We start from the raw sequence: 25,659 nt of genomic DNA, 5'->3' as shown, positions 1-25,659 counted from the left end.
TATCGCGTATTATGGTTGGTTATCTTTGAAGGGAAATACTGCCCTCATCAAGTATTTTGCACCATTTCTTTTTTAAATATAAATAAAGGAAAAGGGTGAAATAGGCCAAAACTTTGCTCAAAAAGTTAATTAGATCTTTAAACTTTTAAAAGTTAGAATTAAATTCATAAATATGTTATTTTGAAGTAGCGACGCTTAGAAACCGGTTGGTGACCTGTAAAAGTTTAAGGATCTAATTGATTTTTTGAGTAAATGATAGTTTGAGACTAAATTTGAAATTTTCACCAATATAATTTTTCAATTGTTTGATATGTTAATTTAATAACTCTTAATCAACCTCTAAAAATAGTCTTTGATTTATGAAAAAGTATGTAACTGCTACTCGAATGTGCATTATGAAATTAACTTTGGACTCGAATGTGCATTATGAAATTAACTTTGGTTTCGAATGTGCATTATGAAATTAACTTTGGACTTGAATGTGCATTATGAAATTAACTTTGGACTCGAATGTGCATTATGAAATTAACTTTGGTTGTCCATAGCTGGTTAACTCAAATTAAGAAGGTCAATAAATAACTACCACGTAAAGTCAAATTTGAAACCTTTAGATTTAAATGCTATAATGTGGAGTCGAATTTAAAATCTTAAGAGTTAAATTTATAATTTTGTGATACCAAATCAACTATCTGACCAACTAAAAATAAATTTGTATGTCAATATCAGTGATCGACATTATAATTTGGGCTATGGTACATATATAATGACTCAATATTAGGTATCATGGTTCATATAATAACGAATGAGGTCAGAAGGCTTGGGCCTTAAAAAAAGAAATCTAAATATTCCACAGGCCCAAAACATTTTATATGGCAAAAATATAGACTGGAGTAAGTAGGAGGTACTCAGGTGAAACAGTGAAGAAAATGAGGGAAGAAGAATAATCTAAATTTCGTATATGCCTATCAATTTGTTCAATTTTCCCGTATTTCACAAGGACAAGTTTTCTTTGAGTCTCAGATTACTCATATAAGATGATAAAAAACTTATAAAAAACTTTATCTAATATAATAATGTTTGAAGTATTATAATTTTCACATCTTCCTGTTTTCCATTATGATCAATAGAGCTCTCATAGCATCCGTTGCTCGAGCATATAAAGTCTTTAGTTAAAGAAAGTTTAAACTACAAATTTTATGGCTCTGTTAATATATGTACTTTATAAAGGCTCGAACCTATAACCTCTTATTTGAAAGAGTCACTCCATACTGCTTAACCACAAGGTCTTTGGTTGTTACACAATAAGTACTTAATTGTCTTCTAAACATAATATATATTCTTCATATATTAACATGAGAGAGTTAATACCATTTAGAGTCCTCCGAGTATAGTGGTTTTGCCACATTTAGTCCTAAACTTTCAAATTACCACCCATGGTCCTTCAACTTTCAAATTGTTACCATTCGTGGCCAAGTTAACCACCTATGGTCCTTCAACTATAAAATTTTAACCACCCATGGTCATTCCAAGAGGACTGCGGCTGGTTAAATTATGAAAGTTGAAGAACCATGGGTGGTTAACTTGGACTACGGATGGTAACAATTTGAAAGTCGAAGGACCATGAGTGGTAATTTGAAAGTTTAGGACTAAATGTGGCAAAACCACTATACTCGGAGGACCCTAGATAGTATTAACTCTAACATGAGAATCACGGTATAATAAACTTACAACATATAACATTTAATTTTGAGAATACACTTAGGGGCCGGTGTGTTTGGTTTGTACATGAGAATCGATCTGAAATCGGAATGGAAATCAAAATATAGACGGAAGTGAGTCCTAACAAATGGTATTAGAATCATGTCACGAGTTCAAGTCCTAACAAGAGATTGATTTTTGCGACCTCTTAACAAGAGAATCAAATGATACGGCAGTCAAAATTTAACTTGTCCCCAACTATATCCAATTACCAGGACTATGTGGTCTAATGGTATCGGAGTTGGACTTCTATTTGGAAGATTGTGAGTTCGAGCCTCAGTGGAGGCGTTATTAGCTCTTTGTGTTTCAGTAGGTTGAGAAAGTATATGAACAGATACTACAATGTAATAGAGCTGGCAGCATTCAAAAAAAAATATCATTGTGTTACAGAGATCAGACTTTGTTGACGAAGAAGCATGAGAAAACCATATCTGTCATATATGCATGGCGTATAGTATGGAGCACCAATTGAAGCGTATTTGCCTCCCCTATTCAACACGCATATCACTTTAAATTCTTGGGTGACGGAGTCTATCAAATTTCTTCCATGAAGTTACATTTTAACTTAAAATATTCTCTTATATAATGCTCCTTTAATTAAAAAAAAAAACAAACTCATGAGATGAATTATCAGTTGTTTTTTTGTGACTTCAATTTAATTAATCTATTTGTAGTATCTACTTAACAACATGATATATCAACATTCTTGATTTGATCTTTCATTTAGAAGGTTACAGCGATACCATCAAATCACAAATTATTATTAACACATTGTTTTTCCCTTAGTTTCGAACACGTATCTACTGAAATTATGGAATTTCCGACCACTGAAAGTGATCTTAAAAAAAAGTCGAAAGCCTTGTTCCGACCACTTTTGATATCCAGAAAACCTTTGTTGTTATTTTCGACCACTTTTTACTTTCGACTTAATTTAATATTATTTTGAGGTGGGCGGAAATTTCACAATTTTCAGCAGTGTATTCACGTCATCACGTGAAAGTGGGAGCCAGTTTGGTAATGACTTACAGAACAATTAACGTGCACAAAATTATTGAATTGCCTGAGTTTAATTTCCAAGTCTAGCAGACTATCTAGAATCAATTTGTCAAACACTTTAGTATCACAAAATTCTAAATTGGCGTATGGAGCATGGTATGAGGTGTATTTAATTTGCATCTGGTTACACGCATATCATAAATTTCTTGGGTGACGGAGTCCATTTTGATTATCATATGCATGCATGCATGCACCAGATTCTTGATTTAGCACATCTATATAAGCAATATATAATACCCTGTGAGAGAAACACATCATTCACTCTCTTGTTTATCTAAATCCCATCTATCTTTTTGAATTCTAGTTCAGAGATGGAGGTGATTAAGAAGATGAGCCATGAGAAAACCCTCTCCTCACTCTTTTATTTTCTGTTTTGCTTAATATGCAGTGTTTCCCTTATTCCCACTTCCTCCTTTGTATCATCATCACCTACTCTCTACTCAAATGAAACCGATAGAATTGCTCTTTTAGAGTTTAAACACCGGATTATTTCTGATGATCCGCATGGAGTTATTCTTAACTCCTGGAATGACTCTTTGCACCATTGTTATTGGCAAGGAGTTAGTTGTGGCCGCAAACACCGACGAGTTGTGGGTTTGGAGCTTCCTGAGATGGGGTTGGTGGGAACCATATCTCCTCATATTGGAAATCTCACTTTCCTCAGGGTTCTTCATCTCAATGGCAATAATTTCTATGGTGAAATTCCAGGAGAGATTGGTGGTTTGTTTCGACTAAGATCTCTCTACCTGGCTTCGAATGCACTGACGGGAGAACTGGTTGCCCTTAATTTTAGCAACTGCTTACAGCTTAGGGAACTTGAACTTTCTAACAATGCCCTCCAAGGGAAGATCCCTACTGCATTCCTAGCTAATTTGAAGAAGATACAACAACTATCTCTGGGTAGAAACAAATTGACAGGTGGAATTCCTCCCACCACTTTTGGGAATTTGTCATCACTTCGAAAGTTGAGCTTGGAGATGAATCATTTGGAGGGACGTATTCCGCATGACATTACGCGGTGTTGGGGTTTAAATATCCTTTCACTTGGTGCCAACAATTTCACTGGTACACTATCTCCTTCTTTCTTCAATATGACTTCTATACAAATTTTTTCACTATCCGCAAACTCACTTGAAGGGACCATTCCAAGTTACATAGGAGACACCATGCCAAACTTGAAAAGATTTTATTTTGGTGAAAACAACTTCCATGGAACTATTCCTATTTCATTCCCCAACGCCTCTAAGCTTCAAATTCTTGAGGTATCACAAAACCATCTTGTAGGTAAAGTCCCAGATAATATTGGAAGGTTGAAAGATCTTTTAGTTTTGCACCTTTGGCACAATCTTCTTGGTAGCAATGATCCCCTCAATGACTTGGCTTTTATAACATCTCTGTCCAATTGCAGTAATTTAAATATATTTGCCATTGATGAAAATAGATTTGAAGGTACATTGCCCAACACCATAGCTAACCTCTCATCCAAACTCAATTTCCTATATCTAGGAGACAATAAGATATTTGGTACAATACCCGGAGCAATAAAAAACCTAGTTAGCTTGATCGGTTTCAGTATAGAAAGCAACCTATTATCTGGTGTTATTCCTAGTGAGATAGGTGAATTGCATAAACTACAAGCATTGAGTCTTGAGCGAAACGAATTATCTGGAAAAATGCCACTCACTCTTTTTAACCTTACTTCTCTAGCTTCAATTGTTTTGAATAACAACAATTTTGATGGCAATATACCCTCAAATGTGGAAAACTTCAGGAGTTTGAATGAATTGTACATGAACAATAACAAACTAGATGGCACCATTCCTCAACAAGTTTTTAATTTGCCATCTTTGTCAAAGTACCTTTACCTTTCCCATAATTCATTCACTGGTCCGTTATCTCCTGCCGTGGGCAAATTGAAAACACTAAATGCCTTAGACATCTCTGGAAACAAATTGTCGGGAAAAATTCCAGATACAATTGGAGATTGTTTGAGCCTTGAATATCTTGATATGCATGATAATCTCTTTGAAGGTAAAGTCCCACCTTCTTTGGTTTCCTTAAAAAGCATTACGTATTTGGATATCTCAAACAACAAGTTGACTGGACAGTTACCGAGAGACCTCCAAAAGCTCCCTCTCTTGCAATATTTGAACCTTTCTTTCAATGATCTAGAGGGGGAGGTACCAACAGTTGGAGTGTTTGCAGTGGCAACCAATGTATCATTGCTTGGAAACAAAAAGCTATGCGGTGGTATATCTGAGCTAAAGCTGCCTCCATGTCCTGTGAAGAAAACAAAACACAAAAAGCATTTAAAGCTTATGATTGTTATCTTCACATGTATCTGCTTAGCTCTGGTGTTTGCATCATTCATTGCATTTTTAACATTGTGTTGGAGGAAACAAAAAAGGATGGAGCCATCTAAGCCATCCAAAGTTGAAAAGCTTTCCAAAATCCCTTATAGAGACCTGCATCAAGCTACGGATGGTTTCTCTGACACGAATTTGATCGGTTCGGGAAGTTTTGGCTCTGTTTACAAAGGAAGATTTGAGCACGGGGAGGTGATCAAACAATTGCGGTGAAGGTACTTGACCTTTTTAAAAATGGAGCTTCAAAGAGCTTTCTTGCAGAATGTAAAGTGTTGAGGAACATACGCCACCGAAATCTTGTTCCAATTTTGACTTGCTGCTCGAGTTGTGATTTTGCAGGTAATGAATTCAAAGCTTTGGTTTATGAGTTCATGGAAAATGGGGATTTGGATATGTGGTTGCATACACATGCTTCTAATGCAAGGACAACTATTCTAAGTGTTCTTCAAAGGTTAAACATTGCAATTGAAGTAGCTTCTGCATTGCATTATCTCCATGATGATTGTGAGCCGATGGTTATTCATTGTGATCTAAAGCCAAGTAACATTTTGCTTGACAAAGACTTAACTGCACATGTTGGAGACTTTGGCATTTCAAGACTTTATTCACGTACAATTGGAGATCCAATTGGTGAACAAAGTAGTACCATTGGATTAAAGGGGTCAATTGGTTATGTTCCACCAGGTAAGAATATTGTCATAAAACTTTACCACTTGTCTCCATAACTAGCTAGCTTAAGAGAAAAAGTCATATTCATATATCATATCTTATGTTTGAAGAAGTTCTTTCCTAAAAATTAAAATGCTCTATTAATATTATTTTTTCATTTTCTTTGTTCGTTTTCACAAATAATTTGAATTTAGAGTACGGGATAGGAGCAAAGGCATCAACTTTTGGAGATGTGTATAGCTTTGGAATCCTTTTGTTGGAAATGTTCACAGCTAAGAGACCCACAGATGATTTTTTCAATTGTGAATGTAGCAGTCTTTGTGAGTATGTGGAGATGGCGTTGCCCGAGGAAGTGATAGAGATAGTAGACCCATTGCTTTCAACATGCCTAGAAAGCAATCATGGAATAACACCGGATGTAGAGTTGGGAAATAATGGCAATTTAGTGGAAATTGAAGAAAGCAAGGTCCATAACTTCTTCCTCTCCATCTTCAAAATTGGACTCACTTGTGCTTCAAGATCACCAATGGATCGCATGCATATGAATGAAGTGAGCAGGGAATTACAAAAGATAAAGAAGGCCTTCTTTGCATAAAATTAAGCAAACGTGTCTTGTGACATACAATATCTCCATGGATAGAAATTAAGAAAAGCTTGTATGTTTTCCAATTTGTTTATTATATGTTGCTCTAAATTTCTTGAATTTTGATTTAAACTTTTCTTGGATTCATATTTTTTGTTTTATGATGGGGAACAAGCCAATTAAGCTCCAAGTATTATCTATGTTCTTATATTAATTGCATGTTGTGATTTGATTGAAATTTTATATGTTAATTTGATTGAAATTTTATAACTATTTCTATTAAATTGACGTACACGATCCTAAGATATGTCGTAAAAATTGGAAACCATCCCCTCCTCCATTAATAGCTTCCTCGCTGCATTTCTCGTAAATTTCTTCATACTTTCCTTCTTCTCACTTCAGTCAAAGTTAATGTCGCGTTTCTCTAACAGTCTGACCTACTGAATAGTTATTGGCGAATTATGTTAATGTGCAGCGCAAATTTATCTATGTACCGTGCATGATGATCCTCTTGGGATTACACTAGAATGGATTAAACTTCGCCGAGGAGATACTAGGGAAGTTGTTGAAACAGTTGATACAGAGGTATAGCCTTGAAGAGAGTAATCATGAAGTGATGATACACAGTTATTACCAGTAATTATAGGCTAAGATTCCCCATAACATGAATGGGGATGAGATGGAGATGAATAGATGATCCCTCTCCTTCAAAAGCACCAGAAGAGATTGAACTATTCCTAGAAACATTTGGAGTGCAAAATGAAACAAGGGATGCAGAGGTGGATTTAAATAAATTTCACTTTGTGACTCTAGCTGATCGATAAAGGAGCACAAAGAGGTAAATTAACCGAACTTTATGATTAGCTATTTAGCTCAGAAAGCTGAACTTTGTGATTAGCAAGTCAACTATCCAACCAGTCCAATTTATTCTTACATGATTTTATTCTTACACTTGATCATTTTGTCTTTGACAAATATTTGGATCTAGAATACGGGATTGGAGCAAATGCATCAACTTAATTATTGAGATGTATACAGTTATGGAATCCTTTTATTAGAAATGTTTACTGAAAAAAGACTCACATATAACTTTTTTTAGTGACAATTGTAGTAGCCTTTCGGAATATGTAGAGACAACATTGCCAGATGAAGTGCTGAAGATTGTTGACCCAATGCTTCAATTCTCTAACATCAAGAAAGCAACAACCATGGAATAAGATGTAAAGAACAATTGAAAAATCCTAGCAAATTGGTGGAAATCGAAGAGAGAAATATGAATGATTTCTTCATCTCCGTGTTAAAAATTGGACTCTGTTGTGCTTGTAATAATATTATATATCATGTTTAATTTGAATTAGTGTAATAAGGTGGCCTGGGGGAAACCTCCTTTTTCTCTCACCACCAAATTCCATTCTTGCACCATGCATGTATGAGGTTTTTTTTTTTTTTTTTCAAAGTGCTTTTGAGTTTTGACCACCAAATTCCAAGTCTTCGACTTTGTGCTTTAATTTATCTTAGCTTTCTTCCTTGACGTCAAGTCAACTTAATTAAGCTAGTCATTTCCCTGAAAGAAAACAAAGTTAATTATATTATAGATTTGAATATTTATTTATTGATTTATATATAATTTGATACGTATTTATGGTCCAAGTTTTACAAAATATATAGTTGAATTGGTATATAACTATTATTTAATATTTTTATCCCATCAATACAATTTTTTTTGGGGTGATGAGAGAAATTCCTAACCACTACACAATAAGGGTATGACAAGAATTTATGAATTCATAATCTTTAGGTACAAAAATAATGCTCAATCTACTTGGTCAACCATGTGTTTTTGTTTGTTTGTTTGCCTTTATTTTATTTTATTTTATTTATCAACCAATCAATTAAATAGAATTATACATCGAGATTAATCATGCATGTTTGTGTCAAGTAAGACCTCGATCAAGAGCGGCAAAAGTTTAGAAGAGATCCACACCATCTCATCCTCACCTTATGGGTTGATGATGAAGGTAATAACACGTTACCGGAAAGTAATTAGGAGTAAGTAAACATACAAGTGGTAGCATTATTGCTTATAGTTCTGAGTACAAGTTTTTGCATATCTCCTGCTTGTCACAAGGGCTTAGTATTTATACTGGCCAATGACTAAAAGTATTATATTTTTTATCAAAAGTATTACACTTTCCATTCTAAGTAATACTCCCTAATAATAATCAGTGGCGGAGCCACAATGGGGGCAGTGGGGGCCACTGCCCCCCATCAATCTTTTCTACTAATATATAAGTACATGAATAAGTGATTAAAATGTTTAGTAAATCAGTGGGTTGAACCTTGAATATTACATGGAGAGTCACAGTTTCAAATCCCACCTATAACATTTTATTATGTTTTAGCTTCTTATCTTTATTTTAGCTCTTCTCACCATTCAATAAATTAAATGTATTTTTCAATTCTACTTTTTTTTGCATGTATATTTTAGCTTCTATGGATTATGCCGCCTTATCTTTATTTTAGCTCTTCCCACCCTTCAATAAATTAAATATATTTTTTAATTATACTTTTTTTTTGCATGTAATTTTTTCTTAGAAGCGATATCTCGAGTTAAGTACGCCCCCACTCACATTATTTTCTGGATCCGCCACTGATAATAATAATGTCTCCCTAATAATAATAATAATGTGAGGTGACGATGCAGAGAGTTGAGTCTAATATTAAGGTAAATCGGTTCAGGTTGTTTAAACTTTTTTGAAATATACATAGTGAGAAAACGTGTAAAGGACTTAAGGAATTAGTTCATAAGTTTAATCAACTTATTAATTCAAAAATTCCGCTCTTTATATAGCGAAAATCAACAACCACCTTGTTTGAATAATGCAGCTTAAAGCCCTCATTTTAAGCTGCTCCAATTAATTCAAATACTGTCTGAAAAGTGGGTCTGAAAATCAGAATTCTGTTATTTGCCATTCTCAAATACGTTGTGACTGAGATTCAGACTACTCTGAAGTAGATATTGATTCAAATCCAGAACCTAATACAGTCTAATAAAATTAAGCTTAAGTTTTGACAAATAATGTAGCCAATATAAAAGAAGTAAATGGGTATCATTTGTACACTTAAAAGTATTTTAAGTAGCATTTCAAAAATAAGCTAGTAGCTTCCTAACTTTTTTTCCATCTTTATCTTTATTATTTTAAATAAATGATCTTGACATCATTTACCCATCCGAATTAAAATCCTTTGGGTCTTTCTCTTCTCCTATATTTTTATTCATTTTCTTCCGCAACTATTCACCGCCCAGCAACTCCTTAAAGTTCCAACTCCAATCGTCCGTTCATAAGTCCATTGATCCTCCAATTAAATATACAAGATGACATGATTTTAATATGCTTGAGCAGCATCCAGATTACATACTGCGCGATGAACTTCAAGATTCAAGTAGTAATATCTCCATCAATGAAAATTTAAGTGAGACCTCTATTATATTGAGATAAAGGAGATTTGCAACAGTATTGCTACTTCATTATTATGAGATACTAGATCATGATTATGCTAATAGTTTCATTTCAAAATGTTAAATTTTAATATGTAAACAAACCTATATAAATTTAAAACTATTTAAATTTTATGAACATATTCGTTTGTCGTTTTACATTTATCAGCTTATCAAAAAACTAATTTTATCAAACACTTTTAAACATAATCAGCTAGCTTAACATGCACCTCTTCAATTTTCAGCTTCTAGCTTATTACGTTTCAGCTTTAGGTATGTTTGTCAAATATAACTTATAATCTATACCAGTCAATTTGGACCATAGTATTAATTGGCCCAAATTTCAATCACCTCCCAATTAACCACCTTGACCGCTGACCCAGACCCTATCAAGTATTATTATCTCTTGTCGATTTATGATTTAGACTGCTCTTGAATTGTAGTGTAGTAAGTCCGTCATAGACTCATAGCTAGCGTGCGTAACCAATTCAACTTTGAGCTAATATTCTTATCCTAATTAATTGAAAATAATGCTATTGATTTTCAAACATATGGGGCCCTAGGCAATAACTTAGCTTGAAAATAACAAGATGAGGATTTTGACAGAACCCAAAAAGAGTGATTAAGTGAAAGGAGCGGAGAACCACGTCATACAAAACATAGAACGTTTTTTCATTAATATTGAGTCCGATCCCATCTTATTAACCAATAATATTGAAAATAAAATATAAGGGGAGAAGTGGAGAACCACTGTATACACAACATAGAACATCTCACCAATAATATCAAAGTCCTATTGATAAGGCAACTCCAACCAAATTGGTCGAACAATTAGTTTGATAATCACAAGATTTTAAGATCAACTCCTTATGAAAACTATCTATTTATTTTCTTGATTTGAGCCAGTTAGCCATTGGCAACCTAGATTAGATTACATCCTAGAGGTTGGACTTCACCAAAAATGCACCTTAGATAAAGGTTGTAGACATTCTCGTAAATCAAGGTATAATACCACTTGATACGACCTGATCTGACATAGACAAAAGAAAAGAATTATTAAGGTGTGTTTGGTTTGAACATAGAATCAGAATCGGAATGGAAATTAAATACTTTGTAATATAATGGTAATGATTTTAGTAAAAATATTTTACATGTTTGGTAGTAGGGTGGAATTGGAATGCTTACCAATTTTGATGTTTTGTGGTGTATGACCTATAATGGGAATAAATGTTTTATAAATACAAAAAAAAAAAAGAAAAAAAAAACAAAACAAAAATCTAATAGTACTAACCCAAACTTAAAAATTATATTACCAATAAGATAGAATGATACCCTTTTTAGAAAATGAGATTTTTAATTGGATGGGTAATCAAATCTCATAGTTGTATTTAAAAAAGTTGTCAACTAAACACTAACAATAATTTTGAACAGATACTACAATGTAATAGCGCCAGTAGCTTTCAAAAAACACTAACAATAATTTTGATTCTCATTCCTATAGTGTAAACCCATGAACCAAACACACCCTTAGATAGTTAGATTATGATCTAATTATAATGTTGATCGATCCAAATTCAAAAAATAAAATTATACACAAATTCACATATTTTGTCTATTTTTTTTTTACTGATACTGACTCAATTACATTGTAGTATCTGTTCAAACATACTTTCTCAACCTAATGAAGCATAAAGAGTCAACAACGTCTCCACTGAGGCTTGATCTAATTTAAAATTTCTTAATTTGATCGGTAGAACAACAACTTGTTAGAAAATTCTAAGGTGAACAGTTCACAAGCAATTCTTATAGGCCCTGTTTGGTAAAAAATTGGCCTATAGGTCAATTTTGGCCTATTTGACCACTATTAATTGTTTGATTTAGTTAAAATATCAATAGAAATGTTTAATTAATTAGCTTTTTGCAACTCCAAAAGGCTAAAATCCAAAAAGCTACTCCAAGCAACTTTTTCAATTAGCTTTTTGAAAAAAGAAATTATACCAAACAACTATCAGCTAATTTACCAAACACTTTTCTACAATCAGCTAATGTTATCAACTATTTATACCCTCTAATTAACACAATCAGCTAACAGCTAACAGCCATTTTACCAAACAGGGCCATAGTCTTATACCATTGACCAAGGTTACGGTGGAATGAGTGCATTGTGGATCTTGGTGCATGTGTATGTGTTTTATGTTGTGAGTTTTTGTATGTGTTATGAAATTATGTTCTTCTTACGAGTATGAAATATGTACCTGAAACAAATTAGTAGTTGTGTTTTATGTTATGAATTTTTGTGTCTTATGTTGTGTAATTCTGTGCATATGAAGTCAAATTTTGTACTTAAATCAGATTTGAAAAATAAGTAAATATATAAAATGTGTATGAGTCTTGTCTTATGATCAAAATTCTGTACCTTAAAATTTGAAAAAATAAGTAAATCAATTTGGTACTTAGCGCCTAGACGCCCGTGTATTTTTTTTTTTTTTTAAATTTTGTTTATAATTTTTAAATTTTTTAAGACTTGATAATTATAAACTATTTAATGCTTTAATGGTTAATACTAAAATATTAAATATTTACCTAAAAACATCTAGAGTTTGAACACTTCCTAGGAAGCCTAAGCGATCAGCGCCTAAGTAGCCTATGCGGTGCTTAGGTGGCTTAGTCAACTGCCTAGTCGGCCAATTGCCTAAATCACCGATTATGGTGATACGCTAGGTGACTAACTAGCGCATAACGCTTAGGCATCGATTAATCGGTGCCTAAGCGAGATTTTTACAACACTACTTACAAGTATGAATTCTGTACATCATACCTACATGGGCAGCTCAACTGGTCACAGAAGTGAAACTTTGGAAGAATGATCAAGGATTGAGTCTCACTAGCGGCAGTGTGGTGGTTTATGTTTAGTTGAGTCGCCATGATGTCTGTACACCATCGTTTCAATTTAGGCCCAAAATATTATATGTGGACGTTGGTCCATGATATAAATTGATCTTCGCCAAAATTAGCTCCCCCTTAGTCCTATTTTTCCCATTATTATATTTGACAATCAATCCATGATATAAATTGATCTTCGCCAAAATTAGCTCCCCATTAGTCCTATTTTTCCCATTATTATATTTGACAATCAATCCAAAACCTATTTTAATCAGCTTACTTCCAAAAATGCATTGTATTAATTGACCCAAATTTCAATCACCTCCCAACCACCTTGACCGCTAACCCAGACCTATCAAGTGGGCAAATTATGCTATGGAACCGTGTAAGGCGGACATGGTTCCAAAATAATTTATAATTATGAATATATAGTTCAAAAGTTATGAACATATAGTTCTGTAATTATGAATATAGAGATTCAATAATTGTGAATATAAAGTTCAAAAATCATGAATATATAGTTTTATAATTATGAACATATAGTTCAGTAATTATGAACATAGAGTTCTGTAATTGTGAATATAGAGTTCAATAATTATGAATATATAACTTTATAATTATGAACATATAGTTCAGTAATTATGAACATAGAACCGTGTTCACCTTATAAGGTGGACACGGTTCCACAGCATAACGATTGTATCAAGTGGCAAATTATTCCGTGAACATGGTCTACATAGCTGTGTGACCATAAATATAATATACCTTTTTAATATGTTAAAAATATATTATTTGTATACTAAATGTGTAACCATGATCCATGGAATAATGATTGCTATCAAGAATTATCTCTTGTTGATTTATGATGTAGAGTGCTGTTGAATTCAAATGCTACTCCTTAAAATATAATTGTAGTGTAGTAAGTCCGTCAGGGCTAGCGTGACCAATTAACAGTACGCATATCAGATCAGATTCGATCTTGAATTAGCATGTCTATATAAACAATAAATATACACGTACCCTAGCCTGTGATCAAAATACACATCACTCTCTAATGAAGAAGATAATGATGAGGCATGAGAAAACCCTCTCATTCTATTATTTCTCATCGTCATCATCAGCTGCTCTTTGTACTCTCCTCCATCTTCTTCTGTTTTGCTTAGTATGTAGTGTTACCCTTATTCCCACTTCCTCCTTTGCATCATCATCATCATCATCACCTGCTTTCTACTCATCAAATGAAACTGATAGACTTGCTCTTTTAGAGTTTAAACACCGGATTATTTCTGATGATGATCCCAATGGAGTAGTTCTTAAGTCCTGGAATGACTCTGTGCACCATTGTGGTTGGCAAGGAGTGAGCTGTGGTCGTCGACACCTACGAGTTGTGGGTTTGGAGCTTCCTGAGATGGGGTTGGTGGGAACCATATCTCCTCATATTGGAAATCTCACTTTCCTCAGGGTTCTTGATCTCTATAGCAATAAGTTGTACGGTGAAATCCCAAAAGAGATTGGTGGTTTGTTTCGACTAAGATCTCTCGGCCTGTCTGTGAACGCACTGACGGGAGAAGTGGCTAAGCTTAACCTCAGCAGCTGCGTACACCTTAGGAAACTCTATTTTGCTCAAAATGGCCTCCAGGGGAACCTCCATACTGCATTCCAATTCCTACCTAATTTGAAGAAGCTACAAGTACTATCTCTAGAAAACAACAGATTGACAGGTGGAATTCCTCCCACTATTGGGAATTTGTCATCACTTCAAAAGTTGGACTTGAAGATGAATCATTTGGAGGGATGTATTCCACATGAGATTACGCGGTGTTGGAATTTAAATTTGCTTTCACTTGGCGTCAACAATTTCACTGGTACACTATCTCCTTCTTTCTTCAATATGACTTCTATACAAAGTTTTGTAGTAACCGAAAACTCACTTGAAGGGACCATTCCAAGCTACATAGGAGACACCCTGCCAAACTTGGAAATATTTTATTTTGGTGGAAACAAATTCCATGGGACTATCCCCATTTCATTTCCCAACGCCTCTAAGCTTCAAATTCTTGAGGTATCACAAAACCATCTTGTAGGTAAAGTTCCAGATAATATTGGAAGGTTAAAAGATCTTCTACGTTTGAACATTGAGACAAATCTTCTTGGTAGCAATGATCCCCTCAATGACTTGGCTTTTATAACATCTTTGTCCAATTCTAGTAATTTAATTGGCTTTTCCATTTCAGAAAATGGATTTGAAGGTAAATTGCCAAACACAATAGCTAACCTCTCATCCAAACTCCATTTTCTATATCTAAGAGAGAATAAGATATTTGGTACAATACCCAAAGGAATAAAAAATCTAGTTAGCTTGATTGGTTTCAGTATAGGAGACAATTTATTATCAGGTGTTATTCCTAGTGAGATAGGTGAATTGCATAAACTACAACTTTTGAGTCTTGAAGATAACCAATTGTTTGGAAAAATGCCACTCATTCTTTTTAACCTTACTTCCCTAGCTGGAATTGATTTGGGTAACAACAATTTTAATGGCAATATACCTTCAAATGTGGAAAACTTCAGGAATTTGAATGTATGGTACATGAACAATAACAAACTAGATGGCACCATTCCCGAACAAGTTCTTAATTTGCCATCTTTGTCTAAGTACCTTGACCTTTCCAGTAATTCATTCACTGGCTCGTTATCTCCTGCCGTGGGTAAATTGAAAACACTAAATGCCTTAGACATCTCTGGAAATAAATTGTCGGGCAAAATTCCATATGCAATTGGAGATTGTTTGAGCCTTGAATATCTAGATATGCATGATAATCTCTTTGAAGGTAAAGTCCCACCTTCTTTGGTTTTGTTAAAGAGCATTACACATTTGGATATCTCAAATAATAAGTTGACGGGAGAGATACCAAGAGACCTCCAAAAGCTCCCTCTCTTGCAATATTTGAACCTTTCATTCAATGATCTAGAGGGCGAGGTACCAACAGTTGGAGTGTTTGCAGTGGCAACCAATGTATCATTGCTTGGAAACAAGAAGCTATGCGGTGGTATAGCTGAGCTAAAGTTGCCTCCATGTCCTGTGAAGAAAACAAAACACACAAAGCATTTAAAGCTAATGATTGTTATCTTCACATGTATCTGCTCGGCTCTGGTGTTTGTATCATTCATTGCTTTTCTAACATTGTGTTGGAGGAAACAAAAAAGGATGGAGTCAGCTAAGCCATCTAAAGTTGAAAAGCTTTCCAAAATCCCTTATAGAGACCTGCATCAAGCTACTAATGGTTTCTCTGAGACAAATTTGATCGGTTTGGGAAGTTTTGGCTCTGTTTACAAAGGAAGATTTGAGCAAGGTGGAGGAGAACAAACAATTGCGGTGAAGGTACTTGACCTTTTAAAAAATGGAGCTTCAAAGAGCTTTCTTGCAGAATGTAAGGTGTTGAGGAACATACGGCATCGAAATCTTGTTCCAATTTTGACTTGCTGCTCGAGCTATGATTTTGATGGTAATGAATTCAAAGCCTTGGTTTATGAGTTCATGGAAAATGGGGATTTGGATATGTGGTTGCATACACATTCATTTAATGCAAGGATAACCGTTCTAAGTGTTCTTCAAAGGTTAAACATTGCAATTGATGTAGCTTCTGCATTGCATTATCTCCATGATGATTGTGAACCGGCGGTTATTCATTGTGATCTAAAGCCAAGTAACATTCTGCTTGACAAAGACTTAACTGCTCATATTGGAGACTTTGGTATATCAAGACTTTATTCACGTACAATTGGAGATCCAATTGGTGAACAAACTAGTACCATTGAATTAAAGGGGTCAATTGGTTATGTTCCACCAGGTAAGATTAATATTGTCATAAAACTTTACCACTCCGTTTCCATAACTAGCTTGCTAGCTTAAGAAAAAAAAGTCATATTCATATATCATATCTTATGTTGAAGAAGTTCTTTCCCAAAAATTAAAATGCTCTATTAATTTTTTTCTCGTTTGCTTTCTTTGTTTTCACAAATAATTTGGATTTAGAGTATGGGATAGGAGCAAAGGCATCAACTTTTGGAGATGTGTATAGCTTTGGTATTCTTTTGTTGGAAATGTTCACAGCTAAGAGACCAACGAATGATTTATTCAATGGTGAATGTAGCAGTCTTTGTGAGTATGTGGAGATGGCGTTACCAGATGAAGTGATAGAGATTGTAGACCCGTCTCTTTTAGCATTCCTTGAAAGCAGTCATGGAATAACACCGGATGTAGAGTTGGGGAATCATGGCAATTTGGTGGAAATTGAAGAGAGCAAGGTGCATAGCTTCTTCCTCTCCATCTTCAAAATTGGGCTCACTTGTGCTTCAAGATCACCAATGGATCGCATACATATGAATGAAGTGTGCAGGGAATTACACAAGATTAAGAAGTCCTTCTTTGCATACAATTAAGCAATCATGTCTTGTGACATACAATATCTCCAAGCTAAGGTTGAACTAGCTGGCAATTAAGAAAAGCTTGTTTTTGAATTTACCTAATATATGTTGCTCTGAATTTCTTTTGATGTAAACTTTTTCGTGGATTACTCTTTTGTTGTATGATGGCAACAAGCTGCAAACATTTACTATACATGTTATATTATGTGTTGTAATTTGATTAAAAGTTTGTATAAACAGTTATCATTTTAATTGGTTCTAAAACTGGTTAACTACTGTAAGTCCATAAAGTGAGCACGGGTAAATTTCTCTCATTATTTAGTTTCATTTTTATACACACTATAATTTCATTACAATAATGAGATATTGAAATCATTCATGGTAACTTGCTAAGATATATGGTTAGAAGCGCACCATCAGTTGTTGTGGTCTGGGGTTACTGCAGTTGGACAATGTGATTAATGGAGGGATATGATAGCTCCTAGCCGGAGAACCATATTACTGTTCACACATAAATTGAGGAGAGCAACGTAACAGCTGCATCCTCCTTAGCTCTTGAAGATCCCAACTCCACAATCTCAACCAGAAAAGGGATCCCTCTTTCCTTCCTCAAAAATTTCTCTTCTTCCATAAAAAATGTCAGAGAGATTAGATAAAACACAAACTGCTTCATCAACTATCGCAAAAGCAGAAATGATTCCTCTTCCTGAAATGCACCAGAAGAGATTGACCCATTCCTAGAAAGACATAGACTGTATGTGAGATGAAACAGATGATGCAGGGGTGATTAAGATTTGATTATGGCCTAGCTGGGAGTCTTCATCAGCAGATGATAACATTATTCACCAATGGAAGCATAGAAAAATGGCTATCTGAGTTTTTCAATCCATCTTCACAACCAATTTTATATCATGTTTGCAGAATTTCAATGTAATAGTTCTTTTTTAGAGTTGTTATTTTATTCCGTCCCGACCAATCTTTTCTATAAACTATGGTGTTTGTTTGGATGTAATTGAAATTCTTTTCCAATAATGCAATTCATTGATGGGAGGGAATTGCATGCAATTCCTTCCACCCATTGAATTGAAATTCATCCCCCTGCCCATGAATTCTAATTCAATGGAAGAAGCTAAGGAAATGAGAAAAATAGGATATTGACATATTTGTCCTCTATTATTATTATTATTATTATTATTATTATTATTATTATTATTATTATTATTACAACAACACAAGAACATTTTAGTCTTTATATCATTTCTTTCCATTCCATTCTAATAATTCTATTCATCTATACCAAACAATGTAATTTGATTCTTACTTTATTCACTTTTGACGAAATTCCAATTCTTTTCTTTCTTAATTTCTTCCTCCCAATCAAACGCGGTGTTAATGTTTGAATCTAAATAAGTGTGAATGAAAGTTATACCCCTGATTTATGTCCGTTTTTTTCGTTAAGTTTTTTTTTTTTGTACATTATGCTATAAAGGTTGTACATTAAAATATTTTGGACAAACATACCCCTACCGTTATAACTTCCGTTATCTTTTCTACTATTGTTACCATGAACATGCATCCATCATATATTTTCTTATCTTCTTCATTAATAATAATATATACACATTATATATTTGAGTTATATTTTAATTATTACATAAAATATAAATATCAAATTTTATAAAAATGATTTACATTATTATTATTATTATTTAGAATAATTTAAATATCTAAAATCTAAATATATTTACAATTTTAATATAATGTATTAATATTGAGCACCTATTTTTTGCCCATCGCGCATAAAAAATACTAATTTGTATAATAAGATCGGGGAAACCTCCAATTTCTCACCACCAAATTCCAGTCTTGCACATGCATGCATGTATGAGGTTTGTTTTTTCCAAAGTGCTATTGAGCTTTGACCACCAAATTCCAAGTCTTCCACTTTGTGGTTTAATTATCTTAGCTGTTTTCCTTGACGTGAAGTCAACTTAAGCTACTCATTTCCCTAAAAGAAAATAAACTTAATTATTATAGATTTCAATATTTATTGATTGATTTATAATTTGGTACGTATTTATGGTCCAAGTTTTACAAAATATATAGTTGAATTGGTATATAAGTATTATTTAATATTTTTATCCAATCAATCCAATTTTTTTGGGATGACGAGAGAAATTCCTAACTAGCCACTACTCAATAAGGGTATGACAACAATTCATCATGAACTCGTGACCTTTAGATACAAAAATAATGTTCAATCTACTTGGTCATCTTTTTTTTTTTTTTTTTTTTTTTTTTTTTTTTTTTTGGTTTTGGTTTTATCAAGCAATCAATTAATTAGAATCATACTTCGAGATTAATCATGCATGTTTGTGTCAAGTAAAACTTCAAGAGGCAATTAGCCATTGACAACCTAGATTGAATTACCTCCTAAGGGTTGGATTTCACCTAAAATGCACCTCAGATAAAGGTTGTAGACATTCTCATAAATCAAGGTATAGTACCACTTGATACAACCTGATGACCTGACATAGACAAAAGAAAAGAATTATTAAGGTGTGTTTGGTTTGCACATGGAATCAGAATCGGAATGGAAATCATAATACTTGGCAATGTAATGGTAATGGTTTTGGTGAAAGTATTTTACATGTTTGGTAGTAGGGTGGAATTGGAATGATTACCATTTTGATGTTTGGTTGTTATGACTTATAATAAGAATAAATGTTTTAAAAATACAAAACAAAAAAAAATCAAAACAAAAATCTAATAGTACTAACCCGAACTTAAAAATTATATTACCAATAAGATGGAATGATATCCTTTTTAATTAGGGAATGAGATTTTTAATTGAATGGATAATTAAATTTCATAGTTGTATTTAAAAAAAAAAATTATCAACCAAACACTAACTATGATTTTGATTTTCATTCCTATAGTGTAAACCCATGAACCAAACACACCCTTAAATTATGATTTAATTTTTTTTTTTTTTTGAAGTAAACCCATGAACCAAACACACCCATGATTTAATTATAATGTTGATCGATCCAAATTCAAAAAATAAAATTATATACAAATTCACATATTTTGTCTAATTTAAAATTTCTTAATTTGATTAGAAGTAGAACAGCAACTTGTTAGAAAATTCTAAGGTGAACAGTTCACAAGCAATCCTTCTAGGCTTCTACCATTGACGAAGGTTCACAGTGCAATGAGTGCATTGTGGATCCTGGTGCATGTATATGTGTTTTATATTGTGAGTTTTTGTATTTTGTGTTATGAAATTATATACTTTAAGAGTATGAATTCTGTACCTGAAACAAATTAGTAGTTGTGTCTTATGTTATAAATTTTTGTGTCTTGTGTTGTGAAATTCTATGCATAAGAGCTCAAATTTTGTACTTAAATCATATTTGAAAAATAAGTAAATATATAAAAATGTGTATGTGTCTTGTGTTATGATCAAAATTATGTACCTTACAAGCATGGTTGAAAAAATTGCTAAGCGTTCTTCGGGCGTTCGGGGGCGCCTAGCGCCGCCTAAATGCCTGTGTATTTTTTTTTATTTTTTATTTAATACTTTAATGGTTAATACTAAAATATTAAATGTTTAGCTAAAAAACATCTAGAGTTTGAACACTTCGTAGGAAGCCTAGACGGTGCTTAGGCGGCCTAGTTGGCCGCCTAGGCAGCCGATTGCCTAAACCACCGATTATGGTGATACGCTAGGTGGCCAACCAGCGCATAACGTCTAGGCGTCGATTAATCGGTACGTAAACGGATTTTTATAACACTGCTTATAAGTGTGAATTTTGTACATCGTCATTTCAATTTAGGTCCATAATGTTATATGGACACTGGTCCATGATATAAATTGATGTGCGAAACCCCCTGCGCCAAAATTACCTCCCCTTATATCCTATTTTTCACATTATTATATTTGACAATCAATCCCAAACCTAATTTAATCAACTTACTTCGAAAAATCATTGTATTAATTGGCCCAAATTTCAATCACCTTCCAACCACCTTGACCGCTGACCCAGACCCTATCAAGTCAATCGTTATGACGTGGAATCGTGTCCACCTTACAAGATGGACACGATTCTATGTTTATAATTACTGAATTATATATTCATAATTATAAAGTTATATATTCATAATTATTAAACTCTATATTCACAATTACAGAACTCTATATTCATAATTATTGAACTATATGTTTATAATTATAAAGCTATATATTCATAATTTTTGAACTTCATATTTACAATTATTGAATCTCTATATTCATAATTACAGAACTATATATTCATAATTATGTTCACAACTTTATGTTCATAATTATAGAACTATATGTTCATAATTATAGAACTATATGTTCATAATGTTTGAACTATATATTCATAATTATGAACAATTTTGAAACTCCACAGCATAATTTGCCCTATCAAGTGGGAAATTATTGTGTGGACCATGAGTGCAATATACATTCTTAATATATTAAAAGCACATTACTTGTATACTGAATATACATCATTTAATATTAAAAAAAAAATCATATACTTTCAAACAATGTACTTTTTATTTATAATTCACACAAATATGTAGACCATGGTCCAAGGAATAATGATTGCTATCAAGTATTATCTCTTGTCGATTTATGACGTAGAGTGCTCTTGAATTCAAATGCTAAAATATAATTGTAGTGTTGGAAGTCCGTCATAGTTAGCGTCACCAATTAACAGTACGCATATCAGATTCGATCTTGATTTAGCATTTCTATATAAACAATATAATATACACCCTACCCTGTGTGAAAAACACATCACTCTGATCTCTTAGCTTGTTTATCTAATTAAATAATCCATCTTTTTGAATTATGGAGGTGATGAAGAAGATGATGAGCCATGAGAAAACCCTCTCATTCTTTTATTTCTCATCAGCTGCTCTTTGTATTCTCCATCTTCTTCTCTTTTGCTTAATATGTAGTGTTACCCATATTCCCACAGCTTCCTCCTTTGCATCATCATCAGCTACTTTCTACTCATCAAATGAAACCGATAGACTTGCTCTTTTAGAGTTTAAAAACCGGATTATTTTTTATGATGATCCGAATGGAGGAGTAGTTCTTAACTCCTGGAATGACTCTGTGCACCATTGTGGTTGGCAAGGAGTGAGGTGTGGTCGTCGACACCCACGAGTTGTGGCTTTGAGGCTTCCTGAGATGGGGTTGGTGGGAACCATATCTCCTCATATTGGAAATCTCACTTTCCTCAGGGCTCTTCATCTCTATAGCAATAAGTTGTACGGTGAAATCCCAAGAGAGATTGGTGGTTTGTTTCGACTAAGATCTCTCTACCTGGCTGCGAATGCACTGACGGGAGAAGTGGCTAAGCTTAATCTCAGCAGCTGCGTACACCTTAGGGAACTCTCTTTGTCTCAAAATGGCCTCCAGGGGAACCTCACTACTGCATTCCAATTCCTAGCTAATTTGAAGAAGCTACAAGGCCTATATTTGGGTAGCAACAGATTGACAGGTGGAATTCCTCCCACTTTTGGGAATTTGTCATCACTTCAAAGGTTGAGCTTGGAGATGAATCATTTGGAGGGACGTATTCCGCATGACATTACGCGGTGTTGGGGTTTAAATATCCTTTCACTTGGTTCCAACAATTTCACTGGTACACTATCTCCTTCTTTCTTCAATATGACTTCTATACAAAACTTTTCAGTATCCGGAAACTCACTTGAAGGGACCATTCCAAGCTACGTAGGAGACACCATGCCAAACTTGGGAGGCTTTTATTTTTCCGATAACCAATTCCATGGAACCATCCCAATTTCATTCCCCAATGCCTCTAAGCTTGAACTTCTTGAGGTATCACAAAACCATCTTGTAGGTAAAGTTCCAGATAATATTGGAAGGTTAGAAGATCTTGTATATTTTAACCTTGAGGAAAATCTTCTTGGTAGCAATGATCCCCTCAATGACTTGGCTTTTATAACATCTCTATCCAATTGTAGTAATTTAAATATATTTTCCATTGCTGAAAATAGATTTGAAGGTAAATTGCCAAACACCATAGCTAACCTCTCTTCCAAACTCGATCGCCTATATCTAGGAAAGAATAAGATATTTGGTACAATACCTGGAGGAATAAAAAATCTAGTTAGCTTGATTGCTTTCAGTATAGGAAGCAATCTATTATCAGGTGTTATTCCCAGCGAGATAGGTGAATTGCATAGACTACAACTTTTGAATCTTGAACGAAACCAATTATCTGGAAAAATGCCACTCACTCTTTTTAATCTTACTTCTCTAGCTGGAATTTTTTTGGATAACAACAGTCTTGATGGCAATATACCATCAAATGTGGAAAACTTCAGAAATTTGAATGAATTGTATTTGTTCAATAACAAACTAGATGGCACCATTCCTCAACAAGTTTTTAATTTGCAATCTTTGTCTAAGAACCTTGATCTTTCCCGCAATTTATTCACGGGAACGTTATCTCCCGCCGTGGGCAAATTGAAAACACTAAATACCTTAGACATCTCTGGAAACAAATTGTCGGGCAAAATTCCAGATACAATTGGAGATTGTTTGAGCCTTCAATATCTTGATATGCATGATAATCTCTTTGAAGGTAAAATCCCACCTTCTTTGGTTTCCTTAAAAAGCATAACGTATTTTGATATCTCAAACAACAAGTTGACTGGACAGATACCAAGAGACCTCCAAAAGCTCCATCTCTTGCAATATTTGAACCTCTCTTTCAATGATCTAGAGGGGGAGGTACCAACAGTTGGAGTGTTTGCAGTGGTAACCAATGTATCATTGCTTGGAAACAAAAAGCTATGCGGTGGTATACCTGAGCTAAACCTGCCTCCATGTCATGTGAAGAAAACAAAACACAGAAAGCATTTAAAGCCTATGATTGTTATCTTCACATGTATCTGCTCGGCTCTGGTGTTTGCATCATTCATTGCTTTTCTAACATTGTGTTGGAGGAAAGGAAAAAGGATGGAGTCAGTTAAGCCATCCAAAGTTGAAAAGCTTTTCAAAATCCCTTATAGAGACTTGCATCAAGCTACTGATGGTTTCTCTGAGATAAATTTGATCGGTTCGGGAAGTTTTGGATCTGTTTACAAAGGAAGATTTGATGTGCAAGGTGAAGGAGAACAAACAATTGCGGTGAAGGTACTTGACCTTTTAAAAAATGGAGCTTCGAAGAGCTTTCTTGCAGAATGTAAGGTGTTGAGGAACATACGCCACCGAAATCTTGTTCCAATTTTGACTTGTTGCTCGAGTTGTGATTTTGCAGGTAATGAATTCAAAGCTTTGGTTTATGAGTTCATGTCAAATGGAGATTTGGATATGCGGTTGCATACACATTCATCTAATGCAAGGACAACCATTCTAAGTGTTCTTCAAAGGTTAAATATTGCAATTGATGTAGCTTCTGCATTGCATTATCTCCATGATGATTGTGAGCCGATGGTTATTCACTGTGATCTAAAGCCAAGTAACATTCTGCTTGACAAAGACTTAACTGCTCATGTTGGAGACTTTGGTATATCGAGACTTTATTCAAGCACAATTGGAGATCCAATTGGTGAACAAAGTAGTACCATTGGATTAAAGGGATCAATTGGTTATTTTCCACCAGGTAAGAATATTATATTGTCATCATAAAACTTTACCACTTGTGTACATAACTAGCTAGCTTAAGTGAAAACATCATATTCATATATCATATATCATATATCATATATCATATCTTATGTTGAAAAAGTTCTTTCCCTAAAATTAAAATGCACTATTAATTATTTTTGTTTTCATTTGCTTTGTTTGTTTTCTCAAATAATTTGGTTTTAGAGTACGGGATAGGAGCAAAGGCATCAACTTTTGGAGATGTGTATAGCTTTGGAATCCTTTTGTTGGAAATGTTCACTGCTAAGAGACTCACGGATGATTTATTCCACGGTGAATGTAGCAGTCTTTGTGAGTATGTGGAGATGGCTTTGCCAGAGAAAGTGGTAGAGATAGTAGACCCGTTGCTTTCAGCATGCCTAGGCCGTCATGGAATAACACCGGATGTAGAGTTGGAGAATGATGGCAATTTGGTGGAAATTGAAGAGAGCAAGGTGCATAATTTCTTTCTCTCCATCTTCAAAATTGGACTCACTTGTGCTTCAAGATCACCAGTGGATCGCACGCATATGAATGAAGTGAGCAGGGAATTACAGAAGATAAAGAAGACCTTCTTTGCATAAAATTATGCAAACATGTCTTTTGACATACAATGTCTCCATCTCCATGGGTAGAAATTAAGAAAAACTTGTTTTCCAATTTGCCTAATATATGTTGCTCTAAGTTTCTTTAATTTTGATTTAAACTTTTCTTGGAT

General features: G+C 34.0%; 1 protein-coding gene across 1 annotated transcript; it reads left to right on the top strand.

Moving 5' to 3' along the window:
• The first annotated feature begins 3,125 nt into the window (after positions 1–3,125).
• On the top strand, positions 3,126–25,659 carry LOC109152218 (probable LRR receptor-like serine/threonine-protein kinase At3g47570). The gene is made up of 3 exons (XM_019299806.1): positions 3,126–4,263; positions 15,064–16,665; positions 25,128–25,659. Exons 1-3 carry the CDS (start codon positions 3,126–3,128, stop codon positions 25,523–25,525), a joined length of 3,138 nt encoding a protein of 1,045 aa, XP_019155351.1. The 3' UTR covers positions 25,526–25,659.

Source organism: Ipomoea nil, unplaced genomic scaffold (genome assembly GCF_001879475.1).
Source record: "Ipomoea nil cultivar Tokyo-kokei standard unplaced genomic scaffold, Asagao_1.1 scaffold2403, whole genome shotgun sequence".
Taxonomy (NCBI): Eukaryota; Viridiplantae; Streptophyta; class Magnoliopsida; order Solanales; family Convolvulaceae; genus Ipomoea; species Ipomoea nil.
Note: the sequence above shows the minus strand (reverse complement) of the source record. Positions and strands in the feature narration are given on the sequence as shown.